Source organism: Carica papaya, chromosome 4, assembly GCF_054855325.1.
Source record: "Carica papaya isolate Zhongbai chromosome 4, ASM5485532v1, whole genome shotgun sequence".
NCBI classification, from domain to species: Eukaryota; Viridiplantae; Streptophyta; class Magnoliopsida; order Brassicales; family Caricaceae; genus Carica; species Carica papaya.
The window spans coordinates 20,067,405-20,091,871 of NC_142312.1; the positions used below are offsets into that span (position 1 = coordinate 20,067,405).

Here is a 24,467-nt window from a genome sequence, read left to right on the forward strand (position 1 = left end):
GTGGAAGGATATCTATCATAATTGTCTATGTAAATGATATTCTACGCTAAGGCCTTCTTATTCAGTTTTATGGTTTTCCTTATTTGTTTTTCTTACACTAGACTGTCTTTCTTAATACTTTTGACTAGAATATTATGTTGCTCAATTAGTTGAGATATTTTTTCATGTATAATTCTTCTCATAATCTTTCCTATAATAATGTAAGTAATTAGAATCAATTAAAATCCCTATTATAATTTAAATTTTTTTATCTGTAAATAGAAATTCTGTATATACACTGGTTGCAACAAGGTAAGATGTATTAGAAAATGAAGAAAGTATTTTTTTTCTCCGAAATTTTCATGATATTAAAATCAAAATAAATTTTTTTTAGAATCTTAATTTTAGAGTTTTTTTAACTCTAAAATAATATAATAAGCTAAGTTGATATCCACTTATCAATATCTACTCTCACTACCACCCTTGACAGAGTTGTAGCCTCACCATCGACCTGCTCCCGACTCCCGTGATCGTTTCTAAAACGCGTGAGCCATATGCATCGCCAACAATAGAAACACATGAGCTACATGTGCCAGAACCAAAAGAAGCGCATGAGTCACGCGCGTCGCTGTAAAATCCTATTCGGCCCGAAAATTGTAGCATCGCCGCCAGAAAATCCCGATCATGACAGATCTGATCTTGTTGCACATGATTTGGCTCAAATTGCACTTCTCCTGACCTGTCTTCGTGTGACTGCCGCGTGTTATGTCTGCTAAGCTTTTGTCGCGTCCTGTTGTGCACGGAGATGACGTCTTACCCTTCTGTGCGCTGAGCTGTTCTGATCTTGTTTGTCCGTGCGCTGAGCCGAGCCGCTTTTTGTCGTGCATCTATTGTCACGTCCTTGCCAGACCGAGCTGTTTTTGGTCACCATCTCCAAGGTTTCAACATATTTCCTTTTTTCAGGCCTAATATTGCTGTCTCCAACTCCATTGGTGCTAGTTAGAAGATATGTTCTTTCCTTGTGAGATTAACTAATAGATATTGTTTCCTATTTCTAGTTACTTTAAAATGATAAGAAAAAAAATTGATTGTTTCTTGTTCGTATAACTTTTTATTACAAATCTATCCCGTAAACTTGTTGAAATTATTTTTCTTGTTTGGTCAAAATCTTGTTTATTATTTATCAAAGTTGGAGAATTGCAAGGTTACATGATATGAAAAAAGTAGATGTTGCTAGTTTGGAATCTAATAGATGAGACTTTGAAAACTCATTTGTAATGTTTTGGCTCGTCAATTTCATCCAACGTTACATTGTCTGAACATATCTGTTCAATACTGTAGCAAAAATATGGAATGAAACATTTTTTACATATTTACAAGTGGGTAATGATGTGCAAATTTATAGACTCTGAAATAAGATTCATGGCACAAAATAAGAAAAGATGATTATTTCTCAGTATTTTTATAAGTTAAGTGGATTATGACATGAGTTATTTTTCTAAACTAAATGGATTAGAACTTTTCTTCCTAATAGTTGAAGGTGGCGAATTTTGAGATTGTTGTTAGGAAAAAGAATTCTTCGTTAGTTGTCAATTCTAAAGTAATAAAGGAGTAGTTAGGCAAGACAAAATCTATAAATGGAAGAATCGCCAAACTCTAATTATCAATATTGGTCATTAAGAGTGTTTTTGTTGTAGATTTTTCAATAAGACTTGTTTTTTTTGGATTTCATGGTGCTTTAAATCAACTAGAATATCCTTTTCAACATAAGCAATGACGTTGTTTGGTACTTAATTAGAAGATTCACCACTAGAAAACTCAACTTGATAAGTAGGAATAACAACCTCTTGTACAACGTTTAGTGCATCCACAAGAAAACTCAACTTGATAAGTAGGAATAACAACCTCTTATACAACATCTATCTTCGTATCTTCAATATTATTAGTTAATTTCTGGCATTTTCATAAAATTTTACTCTCATTGACCAATTCATTGACCCTTTCATCCTTTAATTTTATGTTATGGGAGTGAAGTGGGCTGTGGCTAGTTCGATCAAAGAAGAAATATGGTTATGGAGGGGCATCGCGAGATAAAAGCTACAACAAGAACTTAGGCCTCACACCTTTTGACCATCATAAGAGTCATCTAGAAGGAAAGAAATAGAAAAGCTTTTAAGGGCACATAATTCGTTTATGATAGGATCATGAATTCCTGTTCCATACACTAGGATAAAAAAGGTCATTTTCTTTATTTTATGCTTATGTCTACTAAAGTTGTAGATATGTAAGGTTATTGTTTGATCAAAGATTCAAGACTTTCTTGATATAAGAATCTTTCAATCTTAAATATTTCTTATTATTGAATATGTCCACTTTAAGGTCTTATTTTGTATCGTAAACACCAAGGGTTGCTTCGCATGTTCAAAATAATCGAACCAAAACAATGAAAAAAAAAAAAAAAGAATCGATGATATCCTATAGATCTGCTCTTGAATGGAGAGGATGCCCTTCAAACAAAATACGAATAGAATGAGACCATTGGTCATACAGAGAAGCAAAAAAGATCTGACTCTCTTAAAAGTGTTAAACAATATATTTTATCAATGGTCTTCCTTTTTCTTTTTCTATTTTTTGGATAAAAAGAATATTATTGAGAAAAAAGAGAAAGATACAACCCTTAGGTTGTAACACTAGGAAACAACAATAAAGACAAATGAAAAGGGTCATCCTAAGGGAGGACAAATAATTGTCTCCTAGTTCAGATGGAGTTTAGCGTGAGTATGGTTGGAGTAACACCCGTGAGCTTTTGTTTGTAAAGTAAGTCAATATGTCCCACATTTCCTGAAATGACGAGTAGCAATCATAAAAAGATTCTTCTATTGCACTCAAGCCATGGAATCCACAAGCCTCCATGTATCATCCCCTGCCAAATGGGTTTTGCCTCTTCCGAACCCTCTCCCCATGAATGCTAGTTCGCATTAGACAATCCACTGTAGGAGAAACTACTCAATAAAAACCAAACATTGCAAACACCTTAGTGTTTATCTTCCATGCTATTTCGTAAAGAAAGAACAATCGGGATTGCGTTTGGTCAAAGCTAAGGTGTTTGGAGTCAAAGCTTGATTGGGCCAACAGATTTCTAACATATCATCAGTGTTGAGCCTTCAATGAGTAACAGTCCATGCAAACACCTTTACCTTGGAGGCAATCAGGGCTTTCAAAAGGTCCTTGGCAATAGAGAATTGCAAGTGGGGTTTTTGGTGATGTAATCAAACAAGGATTTTATAAGTATATATCCCAAGGGTTCTAAGGTTCAAAATTTTTCTATCAGGATGTGGATTGATATGTGCTTCCCTCTTTCTTTTCTTATATAATAAGTTTATGTTACCATCTTATTTTCTTGAGTTATATTTTTTGTACCCTGATGTCACGCAGAATGCTGGCTCATAAGTTTGTAGAGCGTACAGAAGAATCAGAAAATTACCTGAAGAAACAAAAGTCCAAAAAATCATGGTGGTCCTTTGGATGGTGAGTGCTTTTTCCTTAAGAATCTATTATAGTCATCTATATTCATATGGGGATGCTACTGTCTATGATGCATTATTCTTTGCAATTACTTTTTCAGGAATACTCAATCTGTTGATGATGAGAGTGAGCCAGTTCAGTTCACTGAGGAGGACTGGGAACAATTAAACAAAATCATTGGTTATAGGGAGGGTGATGAGCAATCTGTAGCAACTAATGAGAAACCAGATGCTCTTCATATGTTTTTGGAGGTCTGCATGAGACATAATGCTTCCAAGCTTTTCGATGGGGAGCAGCAATGTCTTGCAGAAATATCATGTGAGGGCCTTAAATGCTCTGTCAAGCTTTATCCAGAGACCAAACTTTTTGACATGAAATTGGGGTCATATCGGTTGTCATCGCCAAGTGGTCTCCTTGCTGAGGTTGATTATTTCATGTTTGAAAACCTCTATATATAAAAACTGAGTTGCTTTTTTGTACTGTTAGTTGCAATATAATGTTTCTCTCTCTCTTTCTCTCTTTCTGTGTAGAGTGCTACATCTTTTGACTCTTTAGTTGCCATCTTCTGCTACAAGCCTTTTGATGCAAAAGTAGACTGGAGCATGGTTGCTAAAGCTTCTCCATGCTACATGACTGTATGTGGTTGCTATCTATTATCCTACTTTTAGAATTTTTTTCAATGTCATTTTCATTTATTAACTGCATGTCACTTCCCAGTATCTAAAGGATTCAATTGATGGAATTGTCAATTTCTTTGAAAGCAATGCTGCTGTTAGTCAGACCATAGCACTGGAAACTGCAGCTGCTGTACAGGTATTTTTTTTCCTCTCCCTATTGATGACTCTTTATTGAATGCCAATTAAAAAACATTTTTTGGCTTACTGAAAGTGCTTCGGTTATTTCATTTGGTGAACTTTCTACTAACAGTATACTTAATTTATTACCAGATGACAATTGATGAAGTCAAACGCACTGCTCAGCATCAAGTGAACAGAGCATTAAAAAATCGTGCAAGGTTTATTACCAGTTGCACTTTACTCTTGGTAATTTCTTTTTGAAAGAAAAGTGTGATATTAACAAAGGACCAAGGTATGCCTTTTGGTGAAGTGTGAGTTTGTCACCCCACTGCTGTATGTGTGGGGAGCCTAAGGAACATAAAGTGTTGTTATGAGGGTTTATCTTTGCTAGCTTTTTGTTATTTGGTTTTAAACAGATTGCTAGAATTTTCAAGCGAGAGTTTCAGCCCCCTCAAATTGTTTGGGATATGATCTTCCCTGCTTCTCTTTAGTGAAGGCCCAAGTTTCTTTAGAGGGATACTGTTATTGTCTTTGCAAAGAGATTGGGTCACTATTTTGTGTTAATATCTTTTATTTTCTTAGTTGTATTTTTCTGTTCTGGTTGGTTGGAGGATAGTTCATTCTATCTGTATCTTTTGAAACCCATGAGTGGGAGAACTTCAACATATTTTAGAAAGAACGAAGAATATTTGAAAGGTTAGCAACCAAATGATCTCTTATTCTAACAAAAGGTCCCTAAAAAATTTTGCTTCTCTTTCTTTCTAGATTAACTATGTACTAGCCAAAGGATTGTGAGAGACGAGCTTTTCCCGACCTTGTAAGCTCTAATGCCATCTTGGGCCCTCTTATTAGCCATGAGACCACAAACAACTACGACAAATTTAGGAGATTGAGGGTTGAATCATACAACTTTTTAGTGTTCGCAGATGTAAAGAGTTAGAGAAGATAAATACTGAATATTTCTTGTGTTTTATTCAAGTAGGGGTACATATACATGTAAATAGATTCATATATGGTAACCATTATCACCCTATTAATTTTCTTCCTAATTATGCTAATATATATCTTAGTATTTTGTAGGTTGTATGGAAAGTTAGGAATTCTAGAGCTTTTGAAGGAATTGAGGATACAAAGGGTTTTGATGTATTGAAAAATAGATGGCTTAGGACCCTAGAATGTTTTGTTTTTGGGTCATCCTCTGATAATGGTCCAAATGTTTAGGAATACTTCCTGTTTGTAGGATTAAACTGTAAATAATTGTACATGATCTGCACCAGTTGGTGCTTATAGCAATACATATTATACTTTTACTTTAAGAAAAAAAATTTGAAAAAATAATCATACTATTATGCATAGAAAATATTATATAATATTCTAATACTTTCCCTCAATCTAAAATATAGATATTAATCATGTCTAGTTTGTTCCGAGGATACTCAATCCGTGTTCTATTAAGAGATTTGGTGAATATATCAGCAATTTGTTCTCCTGAAATAAATATGAATAATTGGTGGTGGTACTTGAGTTTGAGGCACACGAACACATCATCAACTTGCTCAAGTAGAGTTGGAAGCACATCATCTGGAGGAATACTATTATCTGTTTACTCAGTAAAGATACTTAGTATGAAATTATAGATGAGTTACTCGTCGTCTGCCCCTCACTTATAGATTTGGATAATGAAGAGAAGAACGGTGTATTCTCTGAAAAGACCACATCAGCTGATACCAAATATTTATTGAAATTTGAAGAGTAGCAGTGGTATCTTTTATGAAGGCGAGAATATAAAAAAAAAATACACTTTAAGACCTTTGGGTCCAATTTTGTCACACTAGGTCGCGTATTTCGATCATAACAAGTGCTACTAAATATCTTAGGTTGCACCGGAAACAGAAGATGACATATGATTGATTAAGAAACAAGAAACAAGCCGTAGAAACAACATTAGCCCAGAATTGCTTAGGGACTTACATTTGGGGACCTACTCGGAATATCTTTGTATCTAGTCATAGATGGTTTGTACTAAATTAACATAGACTTATCTGTTGAAAGAGAAAAGTGATGTGTTCTCATGGTTTCAGCCATTTCATAAAATGATATATATACAGTTTGATGCTAAAATTAAGATTTTAAGAAAAGATAACGGTACATAATATATGGATGGTGGATTCCGTGCCTACTTGGAGTTTAATGGGATAATTCATCAGACAAATTGTGCCTACACCATTAAATAAAATGATATTGTTGAAATGAAAAATAGACACATATTGGAGGTAGCTTAGTTTCTTATGTTCACCATGAATCTACCAAAAAGTTATTGGGAAAATGTAGTTCTTTTAGCTGCTTATCTTATCAATAGAGTGCCTTTGATAACTCTTGATTTTAGAAGTCCTTTGGAGATTTTGTAGGAAAAAAATTCCTTTACTATTCCCCTAAAGGTGTTTGGATGTGTTTGTTTTGTCTATACTAGAAATGTGGGCGAGTTGGAATCAGAGGCTCTTAGGTGTGTATTTGTTGGATATTCTCCTACTAAAAATTGTTATGAGTGTTATCATTTTTTTTTAGAAGATACTTTGTAATTATGGATGCTACTTTTTTTAGCGAATTCGAGTTTTATTTCAGTTCAAGCCCAACAATGCTTCAGGGGGAGAGTGAGAAGGAAGAAGTTATACCTAGTTTGTTAACTATTTACAGTAATATTTAGGAAGATCTTATTTTGGAAGATCTTATTCACGTAAAAAATGTCGGACACCTAGATCAACGGGACTTGAAAAGATATTTAAGAAGAGATAAGATAGAAAAAACCATCATATAGTCTATTTCAGGTCAAAAATCTTCTTCAGTTCCTGAAGATATTGGTGACTTACTGTAGAAATTTGGAAAAATAATTACACTTTATTTTTCTCTACTTTAGGTATTATAACTGACTCGTATATATACAAGACTTTCTAAGTACCAATAGGGAAATTTTCCTTATAATAAAGATTCCAAATAATTACATCATTGTACCATTGTCAGTTATCAGAATCTTAATTTTAATATCAAATTATGTACATATCATTTTATGAAATATTTGAAAATATGAAAATACATCATTTTTTGCTTTCAACGAGTAAATTCATGTCAATCGAGTACAACAGTTAATAAAGGTAGCAAACCATCGATGAGTAAATAAAGAAATGTTCCCATGCATAAGAGTAAATTGTCATAAAAGGGATAGAACTTCTATTATTACTTAAATGATAAGAACTCTTTTTATGTTTAGTAAATTCACATGCATCACAAAAGAAAAAATTCATAAAAGTTCTCTTAAACAGATTAGGATATAATTTTTCTAAAAGAAATAAGGAAGGGTGTCCCAATTGCCGGTGCCATTGTAGTATTTCCAGATTGACTTACTTGTTCTCAATGGTGGCTTTATTCCCAATTAGGTTATGACTTCTTTTCAAGACATATAAGCTATCCTGCAGTTTACCAGTGCCAATCATCCTCCCTGTTCGAAGATTCTGAAAGATATAATAATTAGGAAAAAATTCGATTTTAGAGTTTAGGTCTTTAGTAATGGCACTAATATGTAAAAAGTTATTAGGAAAACTAGGTAAATGTAAAACTGAAGACAGTGTAATAGTTGAAGTACAATTAATAGAACCTGTTCTAAACACAAGAGTGTATGACCCATTTGCTATACGAATATTTTCTCCTTTAGTGTAAGAAAAATATGTTAGAAATTCAGTGGAAGAGTTTGTCATGTGTTTGTTAGCTCCAAAGTTTATAATTAAAATATTAGAAGTGGAAATAAGAGGGGAAGAAGGAATACTTAATTTACCATATGTGATGCACCAATAGTTAAGTTGAGACAAAATGCGCTTTAAATTCTGAATCTCTTGGGTGGAAAAAATTCTAATTGTTGGTGTGTCAGGTGCTTCACTTACCTCACCCAAGTTTGCTTGAGCTCTCATAGGCTCACTTTTCCTTCCCCCATGTCCTCTAAAGGGTCGTTCATGTAATTTCCAACAAGTCTCCTTAGTGTGTCTCGGCTTACCACAGTAGTCACAATTCCATTGGTTTTTGGAGTGATCGGACTGAATAATTAATCAAACTTTCTCAACTAGTGCTATGTGGAGCATGACAATTCTTCTACTTTTCTCTTACTGAATATAAGAATAAATTTGTTCTAATGAGGGAAGGGGATCCTTTCCAAGTACCTAGATCCGTATCTGATCATATTCAGCATTCAGACCAGTCAAGAAATCATAAATCCGCTCATTTTCTATCATTTTCTGAAATTTGACAGCATCTCCTGGGCAATCTGGTTGGAAATTCTGATAATAATTGAGCTTCTACCATAGTTCACTGAGTTCAGAAAAATATTGAGAAATAGTCAATTCTCCTTGTTTTGTTTTGTGAATCTTATTTCGGAGTTTATAAATTTGAGTATCATTACCCATTTGTGAGTATGTAACAGACATTGCATTCCATATTTTTGCGACAGTGTTGAGCAATATATATGTTCGGGTAATATGAGGTTGCATGAAGTCAATGAGTCAAAAAATGACCAAGGAGTTTTAAGAGTCCCATTTGTTATATTCCAAATTAGTGATTTCTGGCTTCTTCATATCACTAGTAATATAACCTTGCAAACTTTTAGCTTTGATAAACAGTAAACAGGATTTAGAGCATACAAGATAATTAGGTCTATCAAGCTTGACGAAATTGATTTGTAATGATGGGTTATTAGAGTTGGGAACAATCACTTTTTTTGTTCATGTCATTTTTGAATACTAGAAACAACAATAATACCCAGTAGTATATCTCTCAGGGATAGAACACAATTCTTGATCAGCACCACAAGAAGCGGAAAAAAAAATTCTGAGATAGGAGAATATTACCAGAACCAGACCGAATATGAGTAGAGAATAACCAAGATACCAAGAATAACTAAGATAGCAGACCTGGTCCAAAGAATAACCAGCAACTTGAGAGGAGAAAGCGCGATAATCGCACAACTAAGAAGGTGGAGGGCGCACGGCCGCATGGAAACCAAAAATCAAATCCCAAAAAGCAGAAAAAACAGGTGGATTGAAGCAGAATCTGTGTGAAAAAGGGGCAAAACCAGCAAAACTAGCAGCATGTGTGAAAACTAGCATAAACCAAAGATTAAAATAGTAGAACCCGCGCACGAAACAAATCCCTGGCGCAAATGGCTTTGCACGAATCAAACAATCGGGTCAGGTCGAATAGCCGTCTGTGAAGAGAGGCGCAAATCAGCGGTTGTGCATTAAGAAGACAACTGGGTTAGGTCGAACAATTGTGCCCGAAGAGAAGGCTTGAATCACCGGCTGTGCGCAAAAGAAGTTATTGTGCGCGAGTCGGAAGTGCAAAACAACTGCTGTGCGCGAAATGGTTGTGTGCGACCGGAGCAAGAGATTCAGGTAGGGCGGAGATGCTCACTGGAGAAGTGCAGCCGGTCCGCAGTGAAGCTGTAGCTCCTTTTTTGGTTTGGTGTTGAGAATATTTTAAGGTTTGAAAAAAATCTTAAGAATTAAAACCCTAAAATATCTTTATTTTTACGCTGATACTATGTAGAAATTTGGGAAAAATATTTACATTTTATTTTTTTCAACTTTAGGTTTTACAACTGACTTGTATATATACAAAACTTCCTAAGTACCAATAGAGAAATTTTTCTTATACTAAAGATTCTAAATAATTATGTCATTATGGAGAAAATAAATGGTAAAACTATATAAGGAAAAATATCACGGTCATTTAGGTAACAAAATATTAATGTCAACAGTTACCTTTACCTTGTGATTTATCTGATAAACCTATTGTTCTTAGAAAAGGAATCAGGACTTCCACTAAACGTACTAGTCTAATTTTGTTTTTTATGACTCTATATCTCTTTCCTATAGAGTATTTGTCTTGTCAGTTTTTTTAAGTTTATTTCACATGATTGAAAAGAAACTCTTGGAGATTTCAAATGTAAGGAAGTTATGATTGAAGAAATGAAAGTTTTATCAAAAAATGAAATATTGGAACTTGTTTCACATCCACAGGGAAAGAGATGGTTGGTCACAAATGAATGTTTATTGTGAATCACAAACTAGACGGGTCGATTGAAAGGTATAAAGCCAGACTGACGGTTAAAATGTTTACTTAGACCTATGGAGTTGACTATCAAAAGATATTTACACAAGTCGCGAAGATGAATGCAATTAGAATATTGCTGTGTTGTGTAATTAGTTTTGATTGAGATTTACAACAGATTGAGGTGAAAAATGCCTTCTTCATGGAGACTTAGAGGAAGAGATAGACATGGAAAATTTCTTTAGATTTGAAGATTATAAAACACAAAGGAAAGTTTGCAGATTAGAGAAGACCTGATACGGGTTGAAGCAATCTTCAAGAACATGGTTTGAAAGGTTTAGAAGAGTTATGATATCTTTTGAATATCAACAAAATAATATTGATCATACCCTATTTATCAAACATTATGAGGGTAGGGTTACTATTTTCCTTATTTATATAAATGATATTGTGGTGATTGAATATGATATAAAGGAGATGACTCGATTGAAAAACTTCTTACTCAAAAGTTTGAAATAAAGGATATAGAAAAATTGTAGTATTTCTTGAAAATTGAAGTTGTCAAATCTAATGAATGGATCTTCATTTCTCAAAAAAACTATATCTTAAACTTGTTAGAAGATATAGATATGATGGATTGCAAGCCAGCGGAATCTTTTATTGAAAGAAATCACAAACTACAAGCGGGTGGTAGTACATTACTTGACTTGGGAAGATATCAAAAATTGGTTGGAATACTTATTTATCTCTCACATACTAGACCTGATGTAACAAATGCAGTTAACTTGGTGAGTCAGTACATACATGATTCTCGTAAGACTCATTTACGTGGCATTTTTCGCATATTATAAAACTTAATATCTGCATCAAGAAAATGTTTGTTCTTCTCCAAAAATGGTCACCTTAAGATAAAAGCATTTACAGATGCCGATTGAGCTGGATCTCTAGATAGTAGAATGTCAATTACCGGTTACTGCACACTCGTAGGAGACAACTTGGTTACATGTAAATGTAAGAAACAGAGTGTAGTTGCCCGCTCTAGTGCAGAAACAGAATATAGAGCAATGACTCAAGGAATATGTGAATTATTATGGTTGCAAAAAGTAATAAAAGAATTAAAATTATTGAAAGAAGATAGTCTATTATTGTTTTTTGATAATAAAGCAACCATTAACATTACACATAATTTAGTTCAACATGACCGGATAGAGTACATTGAGATTGATTGACATTTTATAAAAGAGAAAGTTGTTGACGACTTCTTATGTCTATATCATGTGCCTTCTAATGAACAAGTGGCGAATGTCTTTAATAAAAGATTTCAGAACAAATCTCTTCATGACTTGGTTTGCAAGTTTGGTATGTATGATATTTTTGCACCAACTTGAGGGGAAATGTTGACTAGAATATTATGTTGCTTAATTAGTTGAGATATTTTTTTTTTGTATAAAACTTCTCGTAATCTCTTCAATAATTATGTAATTGGTTAAAATCAATTAGAGTCCCTATTATAATGATAATTTCCTTATATGTAGGTAGAAATTTTGTATATATACCTCAATTATAATGGCATAAGCGGTATTATAAAGTAAAATGTACTTTTTCATCAAAAATCTTCACTTAGTTAGTTGGGAGACATGTTGTCAGTCTAATTATTCAGGAGAATTAAATATTGAGAATCTTAGGTAAAAAAAACTTATTTTATTGAAAAATGTCATTCATGCAGTTGCAAGGACAGATATGATGTGAAGGCAAGGGAATCTATTTCCCATTGAAGTTCCTGGAAAGCTATCTCCCACATATAACCATGGTTTGTTCCGTTCACCCACCTAAAAGTGGGAAATGACTGTAGAAGGTTCTTTTTTGGGAGGATACATGGATTGGAGATCAACCTTTGTTAGCCAGTTTCACGATTGGTAAAACTTTTTATCTTGACACAATGAGCCTATAACAACTTTTACTTCCATCACAGAGAGAGGGGTAACTTCGAATTTTCATTTTTACTTTAACCTATCCGATAGGGAGACTCATGACACACTAAACATCCTAAACCTGTTGGAGCCAGTTAACCTCAATTCTCAGCCTGAACCTAGGGTATGGTGGCTGGGCGAATAGACTTGTAAATCTCTCTTTGTTCATGCCTGAAATCATCATTATCCAACCATGGACGAGAATGATGAACTAGTCTGATTTAAACTAGTTAGTCCCTCCTACTCTAGAGAGCTTCGTGAGATTATGTTTTCATGGTGAGGGAGTTAGAAAGGTGGCGAAGCCACTTTGATAGGGGATTTTTTTTGTTGGATCGTGATGTATATGCTTGAGAGAAACTGCAGGATATTTTAGGAGCACCATTCGTCCTTTCGTAACTATCAATGTTTGAGCTCCATTAAAACCGGGAGTTGATCATTTGCTATCATATGCACTTTTGGATGTCTTGTTCCTTTTGCTTTTGATTTTCGTACGCATATTTCTTGAGGAGGATGTCTTATTCTCCATATTTGTCTTATTTCCTCTCTTTTCATAATGATATGTTTTTTTTCTATAAAAAAATGAGATTCTGGTAACAAGTGATGGTACTGAAGGGATTCAAGAGTTGATATTTGGATTAAGATTATGATTCACAGGAGTATCTATGTGAATCAGAAGAACTAGTTGATATTTCACAGAGTCATTAGGGACAACTAGTATAAAGTTCATTTATAACAAGCTTAATGCATATGATATATACGCTCCAGCTTGAGGGGAAGTGTTAAAACATAGAATATATCTTCTTATATAAGTTATTATGTTATGTAGGTCTTCTCCTATATAATTAAGTTTCCCATTTATAATTCTATTTTCACTTATAAATATTTATGTTTATTTTCTTTCTGACAATAACAATGTTACAATGTTTTGAAAAACAACATTAATTAATTCCCAAATCCAATTCTTAGTAAGTGCTTTGTTAAAACAAATAAGAGATCTTTTACCAATCTCACCTCTTGAAAAGGGAGCTTGATTGTATTCCAAGCTACTATGTGGAACCTCATCTTATTTAGTGTTTTCTTTCTTTTTTTTTCAATTATGTTTCTTAATCTTCTTTTGTTTTGTGCTTTTTTTTAATTTTTTTTCTACTCTACTCGATAACATTTCTTTATGAAAAGTCTTTTACCTGTTGTTAGGTTCCGGCTGGACTTTGATATCGCAGCTCCCAAAATAACAATTCCAACAGAATTTCGTCCAGATGATATCCATTCAACAAACCTTCTGCTTGACTTGGGAAATCTGGTTATTCGTTCACAGGTTAGTGCATAGAGTTCATCCTAATTATTTTATTTCGATAATCCAATTAAGTCTCACAGGGAGTTCACCAAATTTTTTACAGGATGACTACGAATGTAGATCATCTGAGGAGTTGGATATGTATATGCAGTTTGACTTGGTTTTGAGTGATGTATCTGCTTTTCTGGTTGATGGTGACTATTGTTGGAATCTAGCCTCTTCCAATAAGCATGCTCGTTCCACCAACAAAATTAGTGGATCTTTCTTGCCTGTTATTGATAAATGCGGAGTAATCCTAAAACTTCAACAGGTAGTAGTCTAAATGTAATAACTACCTTAGCTCTAAGGAATGTGCATGCTTAGCATCATTGTCCATCAAGTCACTGCAACTGACTTAAGCATCTTTGTCCATCAAGTCACTGCAACTGACCCTATTTCATACTTGCACAGATTCATATGCCCAACCAGTCGTACCCTTCAACAAGACTTGCTGTGCGACTACCCACCCTAGGATTTCACTTTTCTCCAGCTCGGTATCATAGGCTGATGCAAGTGGTACAGATTTTCCAGGATAAGGATGGTGAGAGCTCCAATTTCCTTCGTCCTTGGGATCAAGCTGATTTTGAAGGATGGCTTCCACTTCTTACCTGGAAGGTTTCGGTTTCCTCATTTTCTCTTCTTCTCCCCGTTCCCTTCCCAGTGAAAAAATCTTGTGTTTGATACAAATTTCCAGAAGGTTCTTTTACCATCTTTTCTTTGCATTTTGCTATCAACATAACAGGGCAGAGAAGCTGTGTGGCAGCAGCGATATTTCTGCTTAGTTGGACCTTTTCTCTATGTGCTCGAAAGCCCTGGTTCTAACTCTTACAAGAAGTATATCAGGTTCAGATTCCAGCATTTCTAGATTAGCTGTAGCTGAGATAAGTGAAGATTTGTCTGAAGATCCTTAAAGCATGAAAGAGCAAAAACATCAGAAAAAGAAATTTATATAAACTATCTAGTATCTAGAAAGTTGGATGACTAATATGGTTGTTTTCTTATTATTCCTTTATTGCGAAATTGCTATTGCCCTTAAGTAATTAATCCTGGGAGCATGGGCCAGAAACATAAGGTGATGCTTGCATTATATCATGGTGAGTTGGAAAATTGAATCAGGATGAATTGCTTAAAGGTATACATGTTTATTATTTTGCAATTCAGGTGAAGGTGCAAATACAATATCAACTGTCAGTTGACAAATTTAATCAAGCTTGTGCATCTGCTCAAAGAGGATGCAGCATGTGAGAACTAATTGTAAAACCTTGGGTTAGGGAAGTTTTGATAAGAAAGAAAAAGCAGCACCTTCTTTTTTAGGTGCTTTTTGTGTTGAAAAAGAATGCAAAAATCTTTATGGTTTTTTATTCAAGGGTATGACTTACTGGCATAGAGGTTTACAGAAAAGGAAAATGAAAGTAGTTTATACTTCATCCTTCTTTGGAAGGAGGGTAGTGCTGGGCTGTCTTATCTTCTTGGGCATTTTGTATGAAGTGCGGGTATTAGTTTAATGTCTGAATTGATTCAGAGCCATGTGTAAAAAATATAATATTTTGGTACTGTACTAGGATTTACACAATCTTTCCCTTTCTTTTCTATCTTACCAATTGCATTAGTGAATCTCCTTGCTCTGTAGTTTGCGGGGGAAACAGATATATCAAGTTCCAGAAGAGTTGGTTGGAGGAGTGGAACATGTCTTGGCTGTTTCAGATACTTCACGTTCCAATGACAAGCTTGTAATTGCATCTTAATTTAAGAATTTGGTTAGATTTCATTCCAGTTGATTTTGTCACCTGAATATTTTTTTCTGCTTATTCATTTATATCCAGGTTGTGGAGGATGTCAATGCACTAATTTTAAGGTGTAAGTCTATTGAGTCAAGGAAAGTTTGGCAAAGCCGCTTGCAGGGGGCAGCTTATCGTGCTTCGGTAAATCTTTTATTTAGCTTGCGTCAATTCCAATATTTTTTATTTGACTAAAATACAAAAAAATGTTCGGTTGAATTACACCAGAAACTATTTGACTAAGAACATTAATCAGTAGAATTTTTAAGTAATTAAAACTGGATTTTTATCTTGTGGCATGCACATGATATAACTTCAAATTTTTTTTGTATAATTATATACAAAATTGTAATAATATTATTTTATGTAAGAAAACAACTATATAAAAGTCAAAATGTTTCTAATGAAAATATATAAAAATATTACATTTGAATATGATAAAACCATCTCAATGCTCCATGTTTAAAGTGGGCTGTTTCCTGAATTAATTTTATGGACAAAATTAAATTGTAGTATCATTATCTACAATAAACTAACATTTGTTGGAAAGGAGTAAAACAAAATCAAAGTAAGAATGTCATTATCAAAATTATCAGTTACAAATAAAAGATTATATGTATCACATTTAATTTTTGTTGTTATACCTTACTTTTTGATAAAAAAATCTACAAAATAAATAAAGTGTAGGTAGAGAAATAGGTGATCAATAGTTTATGTACTATATGATTTCGGTGTTTTTAATCAAGTACAAATTTTAATAGATAATTACCACTTTAAGAAAGAACACCTATATGCTGGTAAGATTATTCATTTTGAGGCACATAACACTCATGTTCGAAGAGAGTGCAGCAAATCGTTAGTTTTTTTCTTTTTTTAGAAAATCATTTGTGTTTTACTTTACTTTAAATAGCTGTCTGAGGAAATAAAGCAAATTCAATCCTATAAAAAGGCTAGTAGGGAAAGGAAGATGATTTTGGCTAAGGGTATGAAAATAGACACCTATAGGAATCTGAAGAATCAATTGTCCATGTTCTGTTGTATTCTTGGCCAGACAAGAAATAATTTTCAAGCAAGTAAATCAACAAGTGCTGTAAATGTTTAATTTATAGCTTTTTACTTATGTTAATCGAATGAATATCGTGACCATAGTGTTCCTTTATATATTTCAAATACTAAATTTAATTCAATATTTAAAATACATTAATATAAAAAAGTAAATATATTAATGTAAATATTGATGAGAATGAATCCCTCCCAGTGTAGCGTTCTTTATGTGGGAGGCTGGTGGGGAATACATTCTGACTATTGAAAAATTTATGAGGAGGGGAATCACTATGGTGAATGGTTGCTACTTGTGTAAAAAGGATGCATAATCTTGCAATCATTTTTTTCTATAGTGTTCGATTGCATACAAGCTTTGGTATATGATTTATGGAATATTAGGTATCAGTTGGGTGATACCAGGTTCGGTTAGAGATGAATTATGGGTTTGGAAAGAGATATGTGGCTAGAAAAAGTATGTAGATCTTATCCCGCCTACCATCTTTTGAGTAACTTGGAAGGACAGGAATAAAAAAGCTTTCGAGAGGGTTTGATGATGAGGGAGATTTTGATAGGATCAGGAATAGATAATTCGATACTCTTGGTTTTTTGATTTTGGGTCATTTTCTTTCTAGATTATTTTAGGTACCTTTTTGGCATTTTGTTAGATTTATAAATAATTTGCGTAGTGTTGACATCTCTATAATGCTTATTAATATAATTTTATATTTTTGATTTCAAAACAAATTAAAACCTAAATAAATTTTAAATTCAAAAAAATTTAAAGTATTTTACTTCTTAGATAATACTAATATAAATATTTATTGAAAATGCAGTTGAAATTAAGAATTAATGTATTAAAGAATTAAAAAGCATTCTGTTAATATATTTTAAAATTTTGATAACTAATACGTGTTTTAAGAGATTGATAATGAAGTAAGATTTAAAATATTAATGAGTTTCAAGAACGGTTGATATATTTTTTACTGAATATGACAACTTTATATATATAGATTTTTTAGGATAAAAAGAAAATAAACAATTAATTACATTTGAGTATTTTACTATTGTACCTTTTAGCTTAGTTTACACTTCCTTTAATACTCCCACTGAAGTTGGGGAATAAATGTTTTCTATTCCCAGCTTGCCAACGAGAGTTTGAAATATTGAATTACTTAAACCTTTAGTAAACATATTTGCTAGTTGTAAATTAGTAGGCATTTATGGTTTAAATATTAGGTCATTGTCAAGTTTTTTTCTTTGATGAAATGTCTATCAAATTTGATATGCTTGGTCAAGTCATGTTGTACTAGATTGTGTGTAATGCTTTGATTGTCTTGTTGTCACAGTATGTATGAGGCTTTTTTATTTGATTCTTAGATATTCTGTAGATTTTGGAGAAAAAAATATTAACTTTATTTTTTTATACTGCTTATGTTATTACAACTGTGGTATTTATACAGAATTCCTATCTACAGATAAAGAAATTAATATTATAATAGTGTTTTTAATTGATTCTAATTAATTATATCACTATGAAAATGATTATATAGGAAAAGGTATCTCAACTAATTGGGCAACAAAATATTCTAGTCAACACTTCCTCTCAAGTTGGTGCAAAAATATCACACATACTCAACTTTTAACCAAGTTATGGACAGATTTGTTGCAAAGTCCTTTAATGAAGACGTTTATCACTTGTCCACTAGAAGACACATGATATAGGCATAAAAAGTCATCAACTACTTTATCTTTTATAAAGTTTCGATAAATCTTAATGTGTTTTGTTCGGTTATATTGAATTAGATTGTTAGGATATGCTAATGGCTGTTTTATTGTCACAAAATAAGGATAGACTCTATTCTTTGAACAATTTTAATTATTTCATTACTTTTTGCAACCATAATAATTTAAATATTTCTTGGGTCATTGTTCTATATTCTATTTCATACAACTACGTTCTACTTCTTGCTTTTTTAAGTAACCAAATTGCCTCCTATCATCTGTAGATCTAGCCCAGTCAACATCTGTAAATGTTTTTATCTTACAGTAACTATTTTTGAAGAATGATAATCCTTTTCTTAGTGCATAATTTAAATATTTCAATATGTAAAGGACGGCATGTAAACGAGACTTGCGAGGATCATGCATGTACTGACTCACCAGGCTGACTGTATATGCTATAACAAGTTTAATATGTGAGAGATAAATGAGTCTTCCAACCAATTTCTGATATCTCCCCAAGTCTACTGATGCACTAATTCTCGCTTGTAGTTTGTAATTGCTTTCAATAAAAGACTCTGCTGGCTTTCAGCCTATCATACCAGTCTCTTCTAATAGGTGTAGGATATATTTTTTTTTTAGAAATGAATATTTCTTTATTAGATCTAACAACTTCAATTCCAAAAAAATACTGTAATTTTTCTATATCTTTTATTTCAAAATCTTGAGTAAGAAGTTCTTTCAATTGAACCATCTCTCTTGTATCTTCTCCAGTGGCAACAATATCATTTACAAAAATAGTGAGAAGAGTAATCTTATTTTTATAATGTTTAATAAACAGAATATGATCAACATTGTTTTGTTGAAATAAAAAAGAGATTAGATTTCTTCTAAACCTTTCAAACCATGCTCTTGAAGACTGTTTCATTCCATATAAGGCCTACTTTAATTTGCAAATCTTCCTTTGTGTTTTTCATCTTCAAATCTATGGGGAATCTCTATGTATGCCTCCTCTTCTTAGTATCTGTAGAAGAAGACATTTTTCACATCAAACTGTTGTAAGTCCCAATCAAAGTTAGCTTCACAAGATAACAATATTCTGATTGTATTCATCTTCGCGACAGGTGCAAACTTCTTATGATAGTCTATTCCATAGGTCTGAGTAAACATTTTAATCACCAATTTAGTTTTGTACCTTTCGATCGACTCGTCTGCTTTGTGTTTTATAGTAAATACCTCTTTCCTAGTGGAGGTGAAACAAACTCTTAGGTTTCATTTTTTTCCAAAGATTTCATCTCTTCAATCATGAATTCCTTCCATTTGGGGTCTTGTAGAGCTTCTCTAAAATCATGTGGAATAAATATAAAGGAGTTAGAAAAGACAAAGACTCTATAAGAGGGAGATGAAGAGTCATAAAAAATAAAGTTAGGTAGATGATACTTAATGTAAGACTTAACTGCTTTTCTAAGAGCAATTGACTTATCCATATCATCAAATAAATAACAAAATAAAGGTAACTCACTAGTATTTCCATAGAACTGAAGAAGATTTTTGACCTGAGACAGACTGCATGATGACATTCTTTATCTTATTTTTTCTTGAATACCTGTTCAAGTCTGGTTTATCTAGGTGCTCGACATTATCTTCTTGAATGAAACCTTTCGAAGTAGAACTCTTCCCCTGAATATGATTGTGAAAAGTTAACAAACTCGACATAACCTCTTCCTTCTTGCTATCTCCCATTAAGAAGTGTTAGGTTTGAACTGAAATAACGCTCGGATTCGTAAAAGTAACATTCATTGCTATAAAGTATTTTATAGACAGAGGATAATAACACTCAACATTTTTGAGTAGAGGAATCTTCAATAAATACACATTTAAGAGTTTTGAATTCAAAGTTTTTCACATTTTTAGTATGGATAAAACAAACACATCCAAACACATTTGGGGGAATAGTATATGAATTTTTCCTTACATCACCTCCAAAGGACTTCTAAAATTAAGAGTTCCTAAAGACATTCTGTTTATAAGATAGTTGGCTAAAAGAACAGCATCTCTATAGTTTTTCAGTAGATTCATGGTGATGATAAGAGACCAAGATACTTTTGGTATGTGTCTGTTTTTCCTTTCAGTAATACCATTTTGTTCATTGGTGCAGACACAGCTCATTTGATGGATTATTTTATTAAACTCCAAGTAGATACAAAATCCACTATTCATATATTTTTTACTGTTGTTTATTCTTAGAATCTCAACTTTGGTATCGAATTGTGTATATATAATTTTATAAAATGATTGAAAATATGAGAACACATCACTTTTTGCTTTTAATAGATAAATCCATGTTAATCTAATATAACAATCAATAAAAGTAACAAATCATTTATGACCAGATTGATATTCTGTGTAGACCCCCAAATATCATAGTGAATAATCATAAATAGAGTAGAATTTTTGTTGTTACTCATATGATAAAAACTTTTTTTATGTTTGGGTAGTTCACACGCATAACAAAATAGGGAATCAATAAAAGGTCTTCTAAACAAATTAGAATATAATTTTTTTGAAGTAAAGAAAAAAGGATGTCCCAACCGTCGATGTAACTGTAGAATTTCCTGATTGACCTTTGTATTCTTGAAGGCAGCTTGATTCCTAGTTACAATTTGACTTCTATCTAAAATATATAAATCATCTTGTAGTCTACCAGTACCAATTATTTTTTCTGTTTGAAAGATTCTACAAAATGCACTAATCAGGAAAAAAATCAATTTTGCAGTTAAGATCTCTAGTGAGAGTACTAATAAATAAATGACTGTCAGGAAAAACTGAGCACATGAAGGACTAAAGACAAAGTATTGGTGGGAGTATAATTAATCGAAATTGTTTCAGATATAGGGATGTATGATCCATCAGTTATATGAATTTTTTCCCCTTTAATATAAGAAAAATAGGTTAAACAGTTTTTAGAAGAGATTGTAGTATTTTCGTTAGTTGTAGAACGTATAATCCTAGTATTTGTCTCGATCGGGACTTTCTGCTAGTAGTGCGACGTCATTTGAGTCAGATAGAGATTTTTCAGCAGCTGTCGCCGACAACGCATATGGCTTATGGGCTTCTATTGTTGGCAGCGTGTGTGGCTCACACGTGCGGAAAATTTTCACCGGATTCGGATGGCAGGCTGGTGGTGAGGTTGTGACTTTGTCTGGGGTGGTGGTGAGAATAAATCTTGATAGTTGGGTACCAATTCAACCTATTTTGTTATTTTAGGACTTGGAAAAAAAATTTGAAATTAAAACTCTAAAAGAGCCTTATTTTAACTCTGGGATTATGTAAATTTCAGATAAAAAATGTTAACTTTATTCTCTCATACCATTTATGTTATTACAACTGAAGTATTTATACAGAATTCTTATTTACAGATAAGGGAATTAATATTATAGTAAGGATTCTAATTGATTCTAATAAATTATATTATTATGGGAATGATTATATAGGAAGAAGTATCTCAGCTATTTGAGCAATAGAATATTCTAAAACTTCTTATTGTTTAATAGTTCATATACCTCTTACGTTATTGTTAGAAATTTTGTTTTTGCACTTGATTTAAGAACTGCATTTTGCTTATTACTCCTTCAAGTAATTAGGTTGCTGCCATGAAGGTATAATAACGTGTAGTAGACCTTTTGTCCACTATTGATCTTTTATTGTTTGCATCTGTATAAGCATATAGAAGCAATATATAATTTCTTCTGAATATGATTTCTTTTTTAATATAAGGGTCATTTAGAAATACTAACTAGTCACTTCTTTATTTATGACTATAAGTGCACTTTTTTTTTTTGCTATGTATGAATTGACTAATAACACTCACTACATAGATGATATTTAATCTCGTATGGGATAGGTATGTCGACCTTGCAACTAATTTCTAATATATTTCCTTAGTCACAGGCATATCTTCTACAACTCCTAATATTTGATTGAGTCAATAGGAATACCAACTACTCTACATTCTAACTTGCCAATATCTCTCACATATCATGAATGTATTTTTATTGAGAAATGAATTATCGCGATTTTTGAGTGGGTGACTTCAATTTCAAGAAAATTTTTCAACATATCCAACTCTATTTCGAATTCTCTTGCTAGACATTGTTTTAATATTAACATTTTGTTTCTTATCATTTTCTATTACAAAAATGTCATCAATGCATATTAGGAGAACTGTAACTCCCTGTGTCTTTGAATACTTGATAAATAGAGTATGGTCTCCCTAAGCTTGCTTAAATTCCAGGTTTATCATCATTTTAGCGAACTTGTCAAACTATGTTCTTGGCGATTGTTTGAGTATATATGATACCTTCTTCAATTTATATAGTATATTTGGTCATGCCTCTCTATCAAAATGTGGTGGATTCTTTATGTAGATATCTTCTTCTAAATATCTGTGGAGGAAAACATTTTTCACATTGAATTATTATAGTTTTTAGTCAAGGTAGGCAACTAAAGACGACAAGATCCATAACAAAAGGAGCGTTGGTGGCAGAAGGGATAATGTCAACCACCACCATATATGAGGTAGTTGTTAGATTGTCCCTACTAACTCTTTCCAATCAACATTAAGCATGAACATCTACCACCAATAGAATGGGTTCTCTTAAGACCAAAGGCCACCACCACACTTGAGATCGAACGACTAAAATGAAAAGAGAGAAACGACACCGATTGTGATCAGTGATAGATTGGTTGATTGAGAGATTGAGAGGACTGAAACGAGAAGACTCCAGTTCCGATGAAGAGACTGAGACGACTTAGAGACTGAGATGGAGAAGACTGAAAATCTTCCTCACTTTAAGGTTATCCCGAAGAGACTAAGACGACTGAGAAAGACGACGTGAATCCTTTCTATTCCATATTCAGTTCATTTTATTATTATTATTAATTTTTATTGTTACTAATTAATTGATTAACAATATTTTCAATCTTTTATCTTTATGGTTTTTTATAATTTATAGTATTCTAGTTTATAATGCAATAGCTATAAATAATTATTTTATTGATCAAGAGAGATAGCTCGATTCAGTTTTTCGCATCTTGAAGAAACAGTTGGCATTATTCCTATCCGGTGCTGCAACAGAAATGCAGACTTTATCCTTTCAGAAAGAGTTATTTAAAAATCAAAGATTGAGCTGAAGAGTTACTTCTAAAAAATTTAAGAGAAGATTTGCAAGTCAAAGTAACCTGAAGAATGAGCACCCGGAGGTGCTTATGAAATGTTAAATTTTATTGAGCACCCGGAGGTGCTTATGAAATGTTAAATTTTATTCTTGTCTAGTTGGTGAAGTGACTTCATCTCTGAATTTCTTTGTTATCAAATCCTGTATTTGGTTATTTCAATCTCACAAAGTACAGTAAGGAGTAACAAGGGTGTTAAGACAATTCTCTTTTCATTCTTAGATCATTTTGCCAACTGTAGATTACTAGAATGACAATGATGCCTAACTCAGTTTTTATCGTTCTCCAAAATGAAAAGTCAAATAATGTATTTATATACCAAACCCCATTGAACTATTTGGCTTGGTCTTCAAAGTTTCTCCTGGCTTAGAGTTAGAATGAGGGGTCCATACAACAATAGTATTAGCAATACTGAATTTCTTAGTACTTCTGTTAATCCTGTCATATTAAAATACCCGAGCCCCATTTTCATTAGGAAACTGTTTTGAGTTTCTATTTTCTGGATTTATATGTTCCTTCACAAAAATAGTTGTTAAGACTAAAGCAAGGTTTGGGAAGTAATGGCCAATGTCTAATAATAGCAGATGTCTATTTCATTGCAATAATCATACAAGCAAAATTCCTGAAGCAAATCTGGTGACCAGAATAACGTACTACCTCTTTATATGCAGGGTTCTGCTCCCATTACTAGTCTATCTGATACTTCGTCAGATACTGACGGGTCAGAGATGGAACTTAATGATAATATTGAAGCAAATGATTTATCAAAGATGGAGAGTTTTTTCCTGACTGGTGTGCTTGATGAATTAAAAATATGCTTCAATTATACTCATCAGGTAATTGTGAATGATGTTTATGTTACTAAATTCTGTTGTAATAGATAGCTTTATAACTTGACCAATGTTTTATTTTTTGTAGAATGATCTTAGTTTCATGAAGGTGCTTCTTGCAAAAGAGAGTCAACTGTTTGAATTTAGAGCAGTTGGCGGTCAGGTAA

At 32.8% G+C, this 24,467-nt stretch overlaps 1 protein-coding gene across 3 annotated transcripts in view; it reads left to right on the plus strand.

Moving 5' to 3' along the window:
* The window catches only part of LOC110810873 (pleckstrin homology (PH) domain-containing protein), a 141,886-nt gene that overhangs the window by 24,627 nt on the left and 92,792 nt on the right, over positions 1 to 24,467 (plus strand). For all 3 annotated transcript variants that reach the window (XM_088218073.1, XM_088218072.1, XM_088218074.1), the window contains 13 exons: positions 3,415 to 3,507; positions 3,605 to 3,926; positions 4,035 to 4,139; positions 4,222 to 4,317; positions 4,452 to 4,519; positions 13,556 to 13,676; positions 13,759 to 13,965; positions 14,106 to 14,309; positions 14,437 to 14,537; positions 15,325 to 15,424; positions 15,518 to 15,616; positions 24,142 to 24,306; positions 24,389 to 24,463. In XM_088218073.1, the coding sequence (XP_088074199.1) occupies positions 3,415 to 3,507; positions 3,605 to 3,926; positions 4,035 to 4,139; positions 4,222 to 4,317; positions 4,452 to 4,519; positions 13,556 to 13,676; positions 13,759 to 13,965; positions 14,106 to 14,309; positions 14,437 to 14,537; positions 15,325 to 15,424; positions 15,518 to 15,616; positions 24,142 to 24,306; positions 24,389 to 24,463 (1,756 nt within the window). The remainder of the gene's footprint in view (positions 1 to 3,414; positions 3,508 to 3,604; positions 3,927 to 4,034; positions 4,140 to 4,221; positions 4,318 to 4,451; positions 4,520 to 13,555; positions 13,677 to 13,758; positions 13,966 to 14,105; positions 14,310 to 14,436; positions 14,538 to 15,324; positions 15,425 to 15,517; positions 15,617 to 24,141; positions 24,307 to 24,388; positions 24,464 to 24,467) is intronic.